The sequence below is a fragment of the Taudactylus pleione genome, unplaced genomic scaffold (genome assembly GCF_031769625.1).
Source record: "Taudactylus pleione unplaced genomic scaffold, aTauple2 ptg000138l, whole genome shotgun sequence".
NCBI lineage: Eukaryota > Metazoa > Chordata > Amphibia > Anura > Myobatrachidae > Taudactylus > Taudactylus pleione.
Window position 1 is genome coordinate 10,358,138 of NW_028284540.1, and position 17,656 is coordinate 10,375,793.

Below are 17,656 nucleotides of genomic sequence, written 5' to 3' on the forward strand. Positions count from 1 at the left end.
TTATTATTTCGGTCACGGATTCACTCATCTTGTGTTAGTGCTTCTGGTGTACGATTGTTCTTCCTTCTCCTCTTTCCTTTTCCTGCCTTGAGGCTTGTTTACAAAACTGAAGGCCTATGGCTGGGGCGGGGTATATATGGAGGAGGATTCGAGGCATCCTGGGAGCTGAAAGCTTTAATTGTTTGGTGGCTGGATCTCTCCAATCACATTACCCCATGGTATCCCTGTGGTCCCTAGGGACCTCGAAGATAAAGAGTTATCAATGGTAAGTCTACCATAACTTTTATTATTCCGCTGTTCCTCAGCACTGCAGTGTTATTCTAGTCTGCCACCTGGGTAATGGGCAACAATAACAGTGTAACTTAAGTATTATGTTACACTGTCACCTGCTTACAAGAAGTATTTATGTAACCTAATTCTTTTACTCCTTATATCTGGATTACAGTGTATTTGTGTTCATTTGTTAGGTTTACTGTTCTACTGTCAACTGGGTATAGCATGTGCTACTAAGGTATTTTTGTACATGTTACATTGTCACCTCAGTATACAAATAATTTACAGATTCCAAAAGCAGATCTGTCGATTACTGGTCAGAGCTTGGTTGCTGAGAACACATCTATCATGTAAGCATCTCTATGAACTTCTTATCTCTTTGCTCATAAATAGGATAATAACTGCAGAGATAATTGCTAATCTTCATTTTACAGAAGTTTATCTGAGAAAATGAATAACTGCTCGTTAATGCAGGAATGTCCGGAACTCCAAGAGTTGCAGCCTCCTGTACAGTGCTTGTTCCTAACGTGAGTAATGCTCACCATGTACTAAGTTTGCAATGTCTTCTCTGCCTGAACCTCTTACTCTGTTATTATAAGTAACAAACTGAGTATATACTCCACTTTTGTCTAGGTGATCACGCCATACAAATTATTTTCTTCCTAACAAAGGGTAGTTTACGTCCAGGAGGACCCTTCCATCTTTAAGCAGAAGCCTGGAATCAATCTATATATAAGCAGACATCCTATTGCAATCTCGCATTGCAGTGAAGCCCAAAGGCTTTTGTCTGGATCCAGCATATATAACAACATCTGGGTGTTGGCTTCCGGATATTAAACCATATTAAGATGCACCAGTCACTGACTGGTTCATGCTATGATGTACCATTCTTTTCTCTTGCACATGCACAGTAATAGCGTGTCCTAGAATGTCTAGAGTTACAGTATCTTCCAAAGCCCCTTTGTCTAGAACACAGGTTCTCAAACTTGGTCCTCAGGACCCCAAACAGTGCCTATTTTCCAGGTCTCCTCACAGAATCACAAGTGAAATAATTATCTCCACCTTTTAAAATGTGTCAGTGAGTAATGAATACACCTGTGCATCTGCTGGGTGACCTGGAAAACGTGATCTGTGTGGGGTCCTGAGGACAGAGTTTGAGAACCATTGGTCTAGAATATGGGCATCACTGTCCATAACACATAATGCTTAGCATCTCTACATAGAGTAGGCGCCTCTATTTACGTCTTGTCTAACCCTAAAGGTTATGGCCATTCTCTGCATGAATAGAATCTCCTTTTTAAACCTCAATTGGGCCCAACACAGGTTCTAATACTTGTATGTTATGTAGGAACTAAATAATTACCCCACTGGTTACAGGGCTGAAGTGTTGCGGCCTCTCTACTGGAATACCAAGTATGGGGAACCATCCTGCATTGTAGCGCTAACGGTTCACCGCTGGATGTGCCTCGATGACCACTGGGGATATAATTTCAATTTTTTTTTTTTCTTTTTTAAACCTCTAAATCCTTGTCATTCATTCTTTACATTGGAGCTGTGCTGATCACATCAAACATTCCCCACAGCTCATTGAAGGGCACATTTTTAAAACTTTTGTCACCTAAAACACTTTACATCAGTACATGAGTGATTGCAGCATGTGGGCATCACGGTTACTTAAAGATATTTTTGAAAAGATAAATATCTATATGAACGATTCAAATAAGTCAAAGACTCAGAACTGTAAAATATGATATACAGAAATAGGTACAAACCACAACAATAACCAGTAGGTCTTAAAAGTAGACACTGAGACATCCAGCGGTTATGGCTACATGATCTTTGGTGATACAGAGCCTTTATCCAGTGAGCTACTTTAGCATTTAATACTAAAACAAAGGTAAGCCAACATAAACAATAGCTGCTACACCTACTTATCTCAAGATTAGATATGAGGGTATAGCAATCCATCCATGGAAGAAGCCCATCAAGCATAAAAGGGATGTGTGATTTGTATTGGTCAGTAAGAAGAAAATAGAGTTAGTCCATGAATGTTAGGAGCTAGGACACAGAGTAGTTTTACAGGGGATGTTTTCAAAGCATTTTTTTTTAAGACCAGTTTTAGTACCACGTGGAGGTGTGGATACATCTTTACCAGCGTTAGAATGATGGTGGCAACTTTTTTTTCTTTTACAGTCAGTCCATCTTAAAGATATATAACAAGATTGTATATTCACTGTAAATTCAAATCCTCTGAGTCTCGTTGGAGGACACTGGAATCAATGGGTTAAGTGGGAAGGCTGAGGAGTAGGCATTAAATAGTTTAATTCTATTGAGGCTGAAACGCCCTTCCATCTCCACCTGCAACTCCGTTTTTACTTTTCCAAAGCCTGAGGGAGAACACACTAGTGCACCACACACCACAACATGAACAAGGGAGGGAGCCCAGGGTCCTCCAAACGGTCTCAGAGGGAAAGTTTTTATGTTTATAAATTCTTGATTCTTCTTTCCTCCTGTCTGGGGGACACTGGAACAATGGGACTTCCAAAGCAAGCCTAAAGCCACGTATCCACTACATGATATAATGAACGATAACATCGTTATCGTTCAATCATCCGCAATATCGTGCAGTGGATATGCAGTCAACGACCAGCGATGTGCGATCCCAACAAAACGATATTGTCAGATTGTGCCGGTTCGGGGATGAGGGAGGGTGCCGGCACTGAACGATATATTGTTCAGTGTGGGCTCAATGTCCACTTCACAATATAATGAACGATTGAAGGATAACAATGTTGTTATTGTTCAATTGTCCATTATATCGTGTAGTGCAGGGTTTCTCAAACTCTGTCCTCAGGACCCCACACAGGTCACGTTTTGCAGGTCACCCAGCAGGTGCACAGGTGTAATCATTACTAACTGAAACGTTTTAAAAGGTCCACAGGTGGAGCTAATTATTTCACTTGATTCAGTGTGGAGACATGGAAAACATGCACTGTTTGGGGTCCTGAGGACCGAGTTTGAGAACCTGTGGTGTAGTGGATATGCTGCTTAAGAGGGAACGGTAGGCTTCGGTAATGCAGTGTGCAAAACTTTGCGCCCGTAACTAACTAAATTTGCAATGCCCTGACCATATCTAAGAGACGGAGTGAAGAATTAGACTGCCGAAATGCCGGGAAAACAATCTTCATCTAAAAACCCCAAACCACCTTTTGGCTAAAGCAACTATCTGGGTGAAAAAATTAAAAATGGATATTGACCAGAGAGAGCTGCCAGCTCAGAGACCTTGTGTCCAACATCATCGCTAAAAAAAAATACTCTGGGATGGCTGTGGTCCTCCAAAGTTTTTATTACAACATGCAAATGAAGGTTAAGCTACGCACTGGACTGTGGGCCTGATTCAGCAAGGAACGTAGTTGCTAGTATGCATGCAATCGGACAATTGTTGCGTACTGTGTATGCATCGCAGTGCGCGAACTAGCCTTTGCGATCGGGACTGCGATTGCAGTGACTACGCAGACCCATCGCAGAGTGATTTGACAGGAAGTGCCGTTTGTGGGTGGTAATGGGGGGGGAGTTGGCCAAACGCAGGCCTGCTTGGGCTTTTGAACGCCGTTGCAGGGTCGTGCATAAATTATCCACTGTGATGCCATACGCAGCCTGATAGCGTGCGTGGAAGTTAGCAATTTCAGGGCTTGTGCAAGTGCGTGAGGCTGCGATGGTACCGATACTTTTGCAGTCTTTCTAAACATTACGGATGTGTGTATGGTAAAGTGGATGTCCTTATGTAGTGCAGCGGCGGCATTGCGATCGCAATGAATTAGTATACTATCGCAGTTGAACTGCTTGCGTAATCTCTTTTGCAGTTGCGTTCTGTAGTGAATCAGGTCCTGTGTTTTAATCAGTAAGCCTTCTATTTAAGGGAGTATAGTTATGCCCTATCTCCGTAACCTGGCCACCACGGCTGCCATAATTTTTTTAAAATACTCTTGGAGCCATAGCAATCCTAAAGGGTAAGGCTTGAAACTGTAATGCTGAGAACTCACCGCAAACCTGAGAATTTTGTGATCCGCTGCCCCGATTGCTACATGCAAGTAAGCATCTTTGATATTGAATGACGCTATGAATTCTCCGTCAGTCATTGAAGCAATGACGAAGTGCAAAGATTCCATCTTGAACTTGTCTGCATGTAAATGACTGTTCAACCCTATGAGATTGAGCACTGGGTGAAAATAACCTTCCCACTTTTGAACCAGCTAATAAGGTTAGAGTAGAACCTCAACCCTTCTTGTCCGATGCCTGTTGCAGAGCCAGTCTTCTGACTGGGTCTTTTGGCAGTGGAGTGGAAAATAATCTGTGCAGTCGAGTACCTGCAAAATCTAAATTGTATCCTCAGGACACCACACCTCAAACTCAAAGATCTGAGGTTGATCTGAACCTGGTGTCCCAGAACAAAGTCTGATCTGACCCAGCTACATTTCTTGTTGCCTGCCATGACCTTTACCACAAAGATTGCCTGGCAGAAACAGCTAATGCTTATATGCCCGAAAGAAAAGAAGCTGTATTAACTGAAACATGTCCCATGTAGATGGAAGTTTGTTTGACATTATCCAGCATGACAAGGAGGTCTGATCAATCCACCCTCCCACACTGTTGTATCCACCTCCAAGAAGGATACATAAATTTTAAAACCTTTTTGTCTGACTTTAACCAGGACATCCTCAAAATCTGAAAATACAGGAAAAGAAACCATGAAACTGCCTGCTACTTGTTCAGTTTGAAGAGAGCGCGGATGAAGTTCCTGCCCAAGTAGGGCCATCTCCCGAGATCTGTAAAGTCTGGCAAATAGCCATAGTCGGATCCTGGACTCCCACACTATCTGGAAAGTCCTTGTCCTATTCTAAATGAGGGATAAACTTCTGCTTAATACTCCAAAGAGAGAGGCAGAAATATATATGCAGAAATATATATCTATATCTGCACTGGGTAGCAGCACTTGGAGGATTCAAATGAAATACAATATATGTCTCAGTGCCAACAGTAAAGCATCCTGAGACCATTCATGTGTGGGGTTGCTTCTCAGCCAAGGGAGTGGGATCACTCACAATTTTGCCTAAGAACACAGCCATGAATAAAGAATGGTACCAAAATATCCTTCAAGAGCACCTTCTCCCAACCATCCAAGATCAGTTTGGTGATGAACAATGCCTTTTCCAGCATGATGGAGCACCTTGCAATAAGGCAAAAGCGATAACAAAGTGGCTCGGGGAACAAAACATAAAAGTTTTGAATCCATGGCCAGGAAACCCCCCAGTCCTTAATCCCATTGAGAACTTGTGGTCAAACCTCAAGAGGCGGGTGGACAAACAAAAACTCACAAATTCTGACAAACTCCAAGCATTGATTAGGCAAGAATGGGTGGCCATCAGTAAGTATGTGGCCCAGAAGTTGATTGACAGCATGCCAGGGCGAATTGCAGAGGTCTTGTAAAAGAAGGGTCAACACTGCAAATCTTGACTCTTTGCATAAACTTAATGTATAAACTTACCTGGTGGCTCTCCAGTTAAGAGGAGAGCCACTTGGGCTAAGAAGCAGGGACTCTAGACCGGGATGTGCATCAACTGATTCCTAAGCAAGTGCCTCATCAATGTTGCAGACTGTGCCCTGTGCGGCAGGAGGCAGATGAGTCTCTACGAGTGGAAGGGGAGAGCCGGGTGAGAGCATGCCCGATCAAGTCCAGCGGCTCCCCAGGCACAGGGAAGCAGGTCTTGTGGTCCACAGGGCACCGTCTGCAACATTGACGAGGCACTTGCTTAGACATCAGTTGATGCACATCCCGGTCTAGAGTCCCTGCTTCTTAGCCCAGGTGGCTCTCCTCTTACCTGGCCTGAAGACATCCCGGGCAACTACACCAATCCATAGACTGGTATAATTACTCCACAGAAGAAATAGCTGGACGCCACTCACCTCTCCTGGGAGACAAGCTTTTGATTTCACTGACTGCTACAGATTACAAGCACGGAACTGTTTGTTTATTTTTTCGTCTATAAGCGGACAGTAGCCAAATAAATTTGTATATTATAGTTAACTTTGGTCAGGCATATGAGATTAGTAGTTTAGTATCAATGTGACCCGGACTTCAGTTGTATTCCTATTACAGGGTTTTATTATTGTTGTAATTAAAACTGCCATAAGCATAGATATATAGGAGGTTTGGTTTACATTGTTTTGTTTTTTTTGCATAAAGTACTACAATATAAGCAACCTACGATCTAACTTAAAGGGGACATATTGAACTATGTCATATATCTACCCATACTGCACGGATATACAGAGGTTTTAGTGCTGAGTTTTCTATTATCCTGATTATACCTGGAAGGAAGGGCATCCTTCGTACTTAGCAGCTTACCCCGCACAATAACAATCTTCCCAGTGCGCAGTGTCGTATCGTTACTGTATTGGCAATGTTGACATCTGCAACCGCGGTGGATGGTCACCAAGAACAAGCTTTGTCATTCAGTTGCGTTATATCCTCCTTGAAGTGTTTCCAACACCGAAATACTGCAGCACGGCTAATTGGTTCTCCACCGCATGCTTGCTGTAACATTTCATTTCCGCTTTTTCCACGTTTAAAACAAAATTCAATCGCATATCTCAGACAGGTCTTCCTTTTCCGCCATGACGAATCGTCCGAATATCTTCCACTTGCTGTTTCCAAACAAAGAAGACTACGGCAGTCCAACTGCATGTTCAGACTCATCGATGTATGAGTTTCACAATAACCAGCATAGCGTTGCCAAGTCTACCTTTGGGACAGAAAAACAGGGGCAGTCTTATTACTTTTCAATCAGCCCTCGTATGTAATATATAATGTCACTGTCTGGGTTTTATGTAAATCAGACTCTGGACCCTTAGGTCTGACTGCTCAGGAAACAAGCTGACTTGATGATACTTTTGGCTCATAAGTATGAACAGGAGCTTAGATACACTAGTGACAGTGTAGGAACCACAGACTTGTGATATGCATGTATACTGGACTGGAACTGGAGTAAACAGACTGGGTTCATTGGGCCCCCCCTCGTCTAGAGACCTGTGAAAGTCAGTAAGACCACGAATATTCTTCAGGGACAAGGGCAGTGGGCACTGCCAAGCCTCTCCCTGGCTGACTGGATTCGAGGGGGTTCACAAGGCAGGGTCAACTTACCTGCTTTTTTCATAATACTTCCTGAGAGACAGGGGGCCTGGGTGGCAGCAGTGAGGAAGAGCATCGGCGCTGCGGCATTTGAACTATGGCTCGCGCTGGCTCCAATCGCAGCTCGCGGAAGTGCAAATGCTGCATCGCTGATGCTTTTTCTCCCTGTCTGCTGCCCGGTGCATTAGTCGCCGCTGTCACCCGGGCCCCTCTCTCTCTCTCGGAGTACTATGAAAAAAGCAGGTATGTTGACCCTGCCTTGTGAACCACCCCCCTTCGAGTCCAGTCAGCATTCCCTGCACTGTCTCTTCCCGCCCCCCAGTTCAGCCAGCGTTCCCTGTGCCCCTCCCCTCATTCCAACTAGCCTGCCTTCCCTGCCAAGTCCACCCCCAGTCTAGTCAGGCTTCCTGCCACCCCCCCAGTCCAGCCAGAGTTGGAGAAAGGACCTCTGATGTCACAACCATGTGAACGCTGCAGCAGGGCCGGACCGCTACCAGTGTTATTATCCACGTGGGCATAGAGGAGGAATACAAACCCGTGGCGAGCGACACTTGCCACCATGCCCGAAGCGAGCCAACAAGAACACTGTTTTGGCCCCTGTTGTGAACTTTGCCCCTCCCCCTTTTGCTGCGGGTCACATGGTTGTGATGTCAGAGGTCCTTTGCAGCACCTCGTTCTAAACCTAACCTTGTGTATATCCCCTTTAATAGATGTACCTGGAAATTTTCACGAGTGAGGGCGGAAGTGCAGTTCCATGCCCGTAAAGTCCACCAAAAAAGAAACTTGTCTGCTTACCACAGGTTTATATCCCCCCTCTATGTCCACGTGGATGGTAAGTAATGACGTTGGACAGTAACTGATGTCGGGGTACATCTATGGAATGGGGATCTATTCACTACCTACCTGCCTTCCCTGCCCCTCCCCCAGTCCAGCCAGCCTTCCCTAAGCACCCTCCCAGGCCAGCCAGCCTGCCTTGCCCCTTCCTCACTCCAGCCAGTCTACCCTGTGCACCCCCCCCTTATATGTCCAGACAGCCTGCCTGCCTTCTCTGCCCTGCCGCTGCCCTACTTCAGCCGGCCTACCCTGCCTTTTGTCCCCCCCCTCCTAGTCCAACCAGCCTTTCCTGCCCTTTGCCACCCCAGTCCACTCTTCCCAGCCCAGTGCCACCACTTGTTTAGCCTTCCCTGCCCTATGCCACCCTCCACCATGTCTAGCCATCCCTGGTTTACGCACCAATTGATGCACCACCCCCAAAGTAGCTCCACCCACATTATTCACAGTTTCACCCAAGTCTTCCATATACCCTGGTGGGGCCCTACCTATTTTGTCAGTACCAGGTTCCACAATTTCTGATGGCAGCCCTGCACAACGGTGACCTCCGGAACTCAGAACAGTATAGTATACCAGTAGATAGGAACTCAGAACTCAAGCCAGGAATCGGAGTCTTATGTAGTCAAGGTACAACTTGTGGAAGCTGTAACTCTGGTACTGCTCTGATGCATGAACTGGAACCAGTGAGGAACTCAGAAACTGAGAGTCAGGATAAGTAATACAGCTTACTGGACACCTCAGTGTACAGACCGTATACTTGCACACTGAACTTTAGCCCTGGAACCAGCACCCTTCTCTATACCAGCCCAAGACAATAACACACAGTGCAGGGAAACCAATACAAGGTCAGCACAAGAGTATAACCTGGTAACCTGGACAACCACTGAGCATGGAGTAAAACAGTATAAGTAACTTGCATGCACTGTCCCAGCATTATAAAGGAATTAAACACGCGGCTGTACTCGCTGACTCTGCACTGACGAGTAACAAAGTGGTATGCAGCAGGGAAGCTGTCGTGATGATAGGTGGCTGATGGAAAGCAGTATACTTGCTGGCTGAAACGAAGTGGTTGTAGCAGGTCTGACAGGTGACGCTACACAGCGGCAGGTGGATAGCTGGTAGTTGTAAACTCACTGGCTGACTGGAGTGGAAGAATCCTGTCTGTATACAGCATGACGCTCCCTTCACTACCTATCGAATGACTAGAACCCCAAAGGGGCAGGCAGGCTCCGATCAGCATTTGTGCCACCTAACACGTCCTTATGTTAGCTCTCACGAGCAGGAACCTCTTCCCTCATGTGCTTCTCCTTACACTTTCTTCTACTCCTTACTCCTCATAAGGGCACCTAACACGTCTCTGCCAACTCCCTGCTGCTTATTGTGAGTGTTTTAATCACTATTGCAGCAATGTATAATGTCCTTCACTGTACTGTAAGTTACTTGTTTTTTTTTTGTTTTTTTTGTTCACTTGTTAGTTTTATGTAAGGCGCTGCTGAACACTTGTGGCGCCATATATATATAAAGGATAATAATAATATGTTACCCTCAGGTAGGCTGTGACTATATCACTTGAAGTCAGCGACTTTCCGGGATGGAGGTCTTTAAAATGTGCAGTAATTTGGGACTCGTGTCTACCTAGGGCCGTTCGGAGCAGGTTGAGGTTATATGGGGACAACACCAAGGCACTGGTGCTGTAACCTCGGTCCGTCGGCACATTGAGTCCCATAAGGAGGCTGTGGTGCCCGGAAGAAAATACTAAATAAAACAAGACTAGAAACAAACGAAAGTCTCTCAATATCTTTGTGCCTCTACTGCAGGCACTAAATTAAAAATCTGATTTGCAGGTAGAGATGGGAGGGTTTATTATTTATTTATGGGTCTATGTACTAATAATTACGGTACTGCCGTGATTATCGGTCCAACTCGCAAGGGATGATTTTTTTATTTTTTTTTTCTTCAGGGTCCATATGGCTCCACAGGGAGACAGTGGGGTGTAGGTGGGACCTTGGAGGACCGGACACCAACAGCAAAGCTTTTCAATCCCAGGTTGCTCCGGTCATTGCCCTCTATACCCCGCCCACAGCCTAAGGGTAACTCAGTTTTGTTGGTGTCTGGCAGGAGCTGGGTCACCATTTTTATTTATTTTTTTTTATTTTTATTTCTAGTGTTTTAAACTGAGCAGCAGCAAGAGACTCCTTTGGACATCTGTGCTGTTGCTCCATCACCTCTCCGCAGCGCTGTGACACCAAGCCTCGGCTAGGTACTCCCGGCGGGGCTCTTGGGAGGGACTAGCTAGCAAGCTCCCCAGACTGCAGCCCAGAATCCAGGGGACAGGTAAGACGAACGGAGCTCGCGTCTTGACGCAGTCTAGCCTCCGGTCTCAGGAGACGGACTGGAGGTGGTGATGTGGACATTGGTGCGCCCACGACTCCATTAATATACTGGCATAGAGGCATATTTAGAGGCCAGATTACCCAGTGATTAACGTCAGCACAGGGAGAAGGTGCTCTCCATGCAGACCTTCCCCCAGCACAGGGTGCCATTCCACTGCTGTCTAGCCGTTCCCTGAGCTGCTCCTCCCTCACCCTCCGCCCCCTCAGAGACTAACGAAATCTCCTTAATACGACACAGAGTGCGCAGACTGTCAGCTCAGTCGCCGAGTGTCAATTCACACTGCAATGCAGACATTGGGATCAATGGTGTCCACATTCGACATGGTGGAGTTTGCTCTCTTTCATTCCAGGCCCCTACAACACCTGATCCTCTCCAGGTGGAACGGCCTACCCCATCTACTTTGATCCCAGACGATTGGCCTCCCCCCGGAGGTTCGTCTGTCCTTAGCTTGGTGGCTACAGACATTCCATTTAGACAAGGGTCGTCCCTTTTGGATCCCGGATTGGGCTCTCCTCACCACGGACGCAAGCCTCTGAGGGTGGGGTGCAGTGACTGGCCAGCACTCCTTCCAGGGCTACTGGACCGCAGTCGAGGCAAAGTTACCAATCAATGTCTTAGAACTTCGAGCCATCTATAGAGCTCTCACTCTGGCTCAGGATATTCTTCAGGGCAGGCCAGTACAAGTACAGTCCGACAATGCCACGGCAGTGGCCTACCTCAAACACCAAGAAGGAACTCTGTCGGGCAGCAATGGCAGAAGTGTCCCACATTCTCACATAGACCGAATGCCATCTCCCAGCCATCTCTACGGTATTAATCCCAGGAGTTCTCAATTGGGAAGCAGATGAACAAATGGGGTCTGCCGGATGTGGATCTCATAGCCTGAAGACACAACAACAAACTTCCAGTATGGCAATGGACCCCGACGCAGCCTTCGTGGATGCATTGTCAGTGAAATGGCATACCTCTTTCCCCCAATATCCCTGCTGCTTCGAGTTCTTCGGAAGTTCAAGCAGGAAGGGTGCACAGTCCTGTAGATAGTTCTGGCTTGGCCCAGACGCCATTGGTACTCTGATCTTCAAAGCCTTCCATAGACGTTCCTCTTCACCTTCCGCTACGGGTAGACCTGTTGTCTCAGGGTCCATGTCTACATGTGGACCTGGACCGTCTGTCTTTAACGGCTTGGCTTTTGAGACATTCCTCCTAACTGCTAAGGGATTTTCCAGCTCCGTGGTTCAGACCATGCTCAGGGCTCATAAACTGGCCTCAGCCAGGATCTAGACCTCCGCATAGCATCTCTGAAAGTGCAGGTCTCTGCTTTATCTATCTGGTTCCAGCGCAGACTGGCTCCTTTACCAGATGTTCACACCTTCGTGCAAGGTGTTCGCCATATACAGCCTCCCTAAGTCCCTCCTGTGGCTCATGGGATTTGGCAGTGGTGTTCCAAGCACTTCGGGAACCTCCATTCGAACCTTTGGATGTCAAGTGACTCACTGCGAAGACCGTTTCTTCTGGCTATCGCATCTGCCCGTAGGGTATCGGATTTAGGGGTGCTTTCATGTCGCTCTCCCTTTCTAATCTTTCATCGGGACAGGGCGGTTTTTAGAACACGCCCAGGCTTCTTTCCCAAGGTGGCCTCTCGTTTCCACCTAAATGAGGAAATTGTGGTTTCAGCCTTTCGATCACCAGACTTCTCGGCAGGTGAGGCCTCTTTTGGATGTGGTCCGTGCTCTAAAAATCTACATGGACCGTACTACTTCCATCAAGAAATCGGACTCCCTCTTCGTCCTATATGGATTCCACAAGAAGGGACAGCCAGTTAACAAACCGACTCTGGCCAGATGAGTTTGCATGACTATCTCACAGGCTTACACGCAGTCTGGCCTTCCTGTGTCTGCTACAGTATCTGCTCATTCTACTCGCTCTGTGAGTCTCTCGTGGGCAGCCCGGTGTGGCGCTAGGGCGGCCACCTGGTCGTCTGTCCACACCTTTCTTAGGTTTTATGCCTTTGATACATTTGCCTCTCAGGATGCTTCCTTTGGGCGTAGGGTTCTCCTATCAGCTCAGGAGCGTTCCCATCCTTGAACAACTGCTTTGGGATATCCCCATTGTTTCCCTGTGGAGCCGTATGGACCTTGAAGAAGAAAAGGAGAGGTATGGTAAAACTTACCTTTTTGTTAACTTTCTTCGAAATCCATAGGGTCCACAGAGCAACCTCCCTGACACTACTGGCTTCTATGGGTTTCTTCTCATGGTCACTTGTTTCCTTCTCTGTATGAGAGTGTGATTCTTCAGTGTTCCAGTTTTCCTTCTCTCCTCTCCTGCTCCTGCCTTGGGCTTGTTAACAAAACTGAGTTGCCTTCAGGCTGTGGGCAGGGTATAGGTGGAAGGACCGGAGCATCCTGGGATTGAAAAGCTTTGCTGTTGGTGTCCTATCCTCCAAGGTTCCACCTACATCCTATTGTCTCCCTGTGGACCCTATGGACTTCGAAGAAAGAGAGCTAGCAATGGTAAGTTTTACCAGAGCTCTCATTTTTTTTTTTAACGAAAATATCACTGCTATGTACCAAGGGAAACTCTCAGGGACAGCAGCTGCTGTAATCGCTGTCCCTGCGAGTTCGATCCCCTGCATCCGCACAGTGTCAGCTTCCGGGGTCGGCCGGGGGCTGCAAGACAGAGATCGAAAGATAGTGTAAACTACTGTTTAGTACCTAGGAGTCAGATCATAGTCCCCATTGATAATAATGGGGACTGTTATCTACAGCGCTAATTACCACTTTGCCGGAGATTTCTGTGAAATTTCCTGTGTTGTGATTTTAGTACATAGGTAAATTATGCAGAATCTGAGTTTCTGCATCATTTTATGTAAAATGCTTTATACATAGGCTCCTAAATACCTACTCCTGAGCATTCCCACTTAACACATTGTTTCCAAGGTCCTCCAGATAGGATGAAAGAGGAATAGGAGCCTAGGAGTCCACTATTTCTAAAGCTGGAGCATTATGGATCCATTGCTGTAAAGTTGCTTTCATTCCCAATGCTGTCAGAAGTGAAAGGAGTTTTCTTTGTAGTATGGGAACAAGACACACATGGATATTTAATATTCACAAGATATTATTAGTGCAGTAAATGTTTTCTTTTCTGGAATCCATACAACTTGTAAAAGTGCATAAAGGGAATTGACCTGTAATTTTGATAAAACTTGTTAGTCGTCAGAATTGTGTTGTGTGTTCGTTGGGTGGAGACATTGATTGTGTCTGCTGCAAACGAATAAATTTAGACTAAATCTAGTGCAATGAGCAGTATGTCATGCGCATACCATGACCTGAAATAGCCTGGATCAAACAGTGTATCTGCAAACATACATTGTCTGTCTGTGTCTGTGCTTACCTGTCTGTGACAATTCTGCCTATTACCAGTTACTCGTCTTTACAGTTATATAAAGACAAAGTCCATCATGATTATCAGTAATTTAGTAATTAATCATGCAGGGTCAGTTGTGGTTTTTTTTTTTTTGGTCTGATATTTTTGTTTTATGTTTATAGGAGTTTGGAGAGTCAAGAACTGAAAGAATCTAAACTGGACAATACAGTGACTCCATCCACTGCCCTCCTTGCAGAGAAGGTGCCTGGAATAAAGGTATCCTGATCACGTGCTCTGCATGGCTTATAGATTTGTGTACTGGGAGAAAGTAAATTTGCTTTTTTATTTCCTTTTATAAATCCAACCTGCTACGACAGTGTATGTACACTGCAGCAGCAGCTTTAGAAATATCTTTGCACAACCCCTTTAGGGAAACATGCCTAAATATGACACATTTCTGTACACACTTGTGCACAATTATTACATGCTGAATGTAACAGATTGAGTGGGGCATGTGCAAAAGTTTATTGAACCCTGTAATGGTGCGTACACACGGTACGATCAGCCAGCGATAATGATATCGCTGACAGATCGTCCTGCACCTTCCCAGTGTACTGGATGATCGTTATCGTTCATTCAGCACACCACCAACCCACCAACGACGGGGCCCTATGTAACCTGGTCGATATAGACCAGGTTGGCCTGCGTGCACGGGCGATGGTCGATATCATTATCGTCCATACGTGCCCGTGCATAGCTGGTAATTTGAGGGTTAGGCACCAAAAAATTAACGATCTTAACAATATGGTCGATATAGTTATCGTTCATATTGTGCATTTTTATTGTACCGTGTGTACACACCATTAGTTGATTCATTAATACTGTTTCATTTTGTTTGTTTTTTCTTCATAAACCTTTTATAACTTTCCTCTGTACATTAATCAAGAGAAGAGTTCCACAATTGAATATATAATCTGACCCTTCCAGCCTCTTGGAGGAGCTGATGGTAGTATAGTGTTGGCAGCATCCTAAATAGCTGACTGAGGACTTGAAAACAAAAATATTTGTAATTACAAATCAGGGGGACAATGTATGCTATGGGCAACACCATCACACTTGTCAGTTTTAGAAGCTTTAGTAAATATGGGGGACCCCTACATTTTTTTGTTTCCCATATTTTTTTGAAACCAGTGCAATGATGGTTATGCTAGGCAGGGGGTGGGAACATATTTTTAAAAATCAATTAAATTCCATAGACAAAAACCTTACAGTTTCACATGTTCCCTTAAGGCTTGCTACACATGATCAGAAATTTCAGAAACCTGTTCTAACTCTTCAATTCAAACTACAAAAAGCAATGAAATTCCGGTCATTAATGCTGATGCCTTAATGGACGTGTTCCTTGCACAGTACACATATGGTAGCCCATCACACCATATGGTTAACTGCTGATTCAGCACTCTCATGGACTGAGATTGCTGTCGCCCACACAATGGTGGAGCTGCTAATTTAATGATTTGTGTGCTCACTGGAATACACACATGCAGTCTATGTAAATGAAGGTCTACACCGCTATAAACAAACCCCCCCCCCCATTCGCTCCACTCTGTACCCTCTATCTGTGCCAATCTGTCTACCCCTTATACACACAACTATGCTCCCCCTTCCATGCTGCTCCGCCCCCCTATGTGTATTGCTATCCCCTCATGCGCTCTGCTGCCACCCCCCCCCCCTATACGTGCCGCTCTGTCAACTCCTTATCCGCACAACTGTCTCCCCTCCATCTGAGTCGCTCTGTCCCTCCCATCTGATTTGCTGTTCCCCCGACTTCCCCCTCCATTCGTGTGACTCCGTTCCGCCCATCTGCACTGCTCTGGCTCCCCACATCTGTCTTCCATTCATCACATTGGCTAGGTAATGTTTCAATTAAAGTGGAGAATGACTCCGACAATACAAGATTATATTTCACTAGGAATTGAGGTGATGGGTAAACAAGGAGTAAATGTGAGATTGGGGCTGATTGGGATGTGGGGAGTAAGTGGGTTGTAGGTTGATGAGTGTGAGATGGATAGTTAGTAAAGTGGGGACTGGGTACATATTTAGAAAGCAGAATGACAGTCGCAATATGGTTATTTGTTCAGATGTCTTGACTGATGATGGCTTTGGGTGGATAGAGCATAATAGTTAGTAAGATGGTTTTATCAATTAAGCAAAATATTTCCAGGACCTGAATGTGGATATTAAATGTGATGGATGTAAGTAGTCAAAAGGATGTTGGCCCCAATTGGGATTGTTTTGGTAACTCAGTGGAAGTGACACAGTTGGATTATTGTGGGCACTGAGGCCCTGATTCAGAGCCGGCCCTCTGGTTTTTTAAAGCGGCCTCTTGGCTGCTCGCATAGCTGTGGGTGACCACCCACAGCTATAGCGAACGGCCAGGAAGATGGTCGCGATGGTCAAGACCATCGCGACCATCGGGCTTGCGACGAGACCCTTGTGGTAGGGTCTCGTTGCCGCAAGCCCTAGAGTGCTTTCGACTCTATCAGAGCCGAAAGCACTCCCACTGACATCACTTGTGATGTCAGTGGGGCTGGCCCCAGACGGTAGGCGTTCCCATGGGAACGCCTCCGTCTGGCCAGCCACGCCCCCGAGCCGCCCACCAAAGGGGGCGTGCTGTCACTCAACATCGACAGCACGCCCCCTTTGGTACGAGACCCGGAGCGACGGCTTGCCCGTCGCTATCCGGGGCTCGCGCATGCACCAACATCGACCCGCTTGCGAGCGCGGCTGAATCAGGCCATGAGTGAGATGGGTGTGCCAGATAACTTTCAGACCTTCAGTTGCATAGACTTGCATGTGTGTATTCCAGTAAGCATACAAATCTGTGAAATAGCAGCTACACCATTGTATAGAAATTGCGGTGGTGCTCCACATGAATCCCAAAGGGTAATCCAAAAATATGAAACACAGAAAAAAGGGCACTCACCAAGTAGTTGAAAGATAAAATCACATCTTTATTGAAAACTCACTAAAAAATCGTCATAGTAGTCGACGTTTCGGTTCTCTCAGGAACCGTCATCAGGACAGCAGCATAGATGCAAAAAGGACAATACTTCACCACATGTGGTGAAGCATTGTCCTGTTTGTATCTATGCTGCTGTCCTGGAAGCGGCTGGCTTTTATCTTTTTTTATTTATTTACATTTCTATCTTTTTTTCCCCCCCCCCCCCCCTATGAGCAGCAGCGCGAGACAGTCCCTTGCACGTAGCACTGCTGCTCCATCACCCCTCGGTGACACCAGCCCTTGGCTAGGTACTACCGGCAGGGCTCTGACTGGGGCTAGCTAGCAGGCTTATCCAGTATCCAGGGGACCTGTAAGGCGGAGGACCCGCATTTTTGCGCGGTCTTGCCTCCGGTCTCAGGAGCCGCTGTAGTGGACACTAGTTGACCAGGACTCCATTAGACCACCAGGGCATATTTTAGAGGCCAGGGGACCCGGTGGTTAACATCAGCAAGGGGAGAAGGCGCTCTCCCTGCAGCCCCTGCCCCAGCTTAGGGTGCCATTCTACTGCAGTCTTGCTGCTTCCCTGAGCTGCTCCCTCCGCC

At 46.2% G+C, this 17,656-nt stretch overlaps 1 protein-coding gene across 5 annotated transcripts in view; it reads left to right on the forward strand.

Moving 5' to 3' along the window:
- EPB41L5 (erythrocyte membrane protein band 4.1 like 5) overlaps positions 1 to 17,656 on the forward strand; it is a 157,421-nt gene that overhangs the window by 132,774 nt on the left and 6,991 nt on the right. For all 5 annotated transcript variants that reach the window (XM_088473647.1, XM_088473643.1, XM_088473646.1 and 2 more), the window contains exons 20-22: positions 562 to 623; positions 708 to 800; positions 14,233 to 14,326. In XM_088473647.1, coding sequence (XP_088329773.1) covers positions 562 to 623; positions 708 to 800; positions 14,233 to 14,326 — 249 coding nt within the window. The remainder of the gene's footprint in view (positions 1 to 561; positions 624 to 707; positions 801 to 14,232; positions 14,327 to 17,656) is intronic.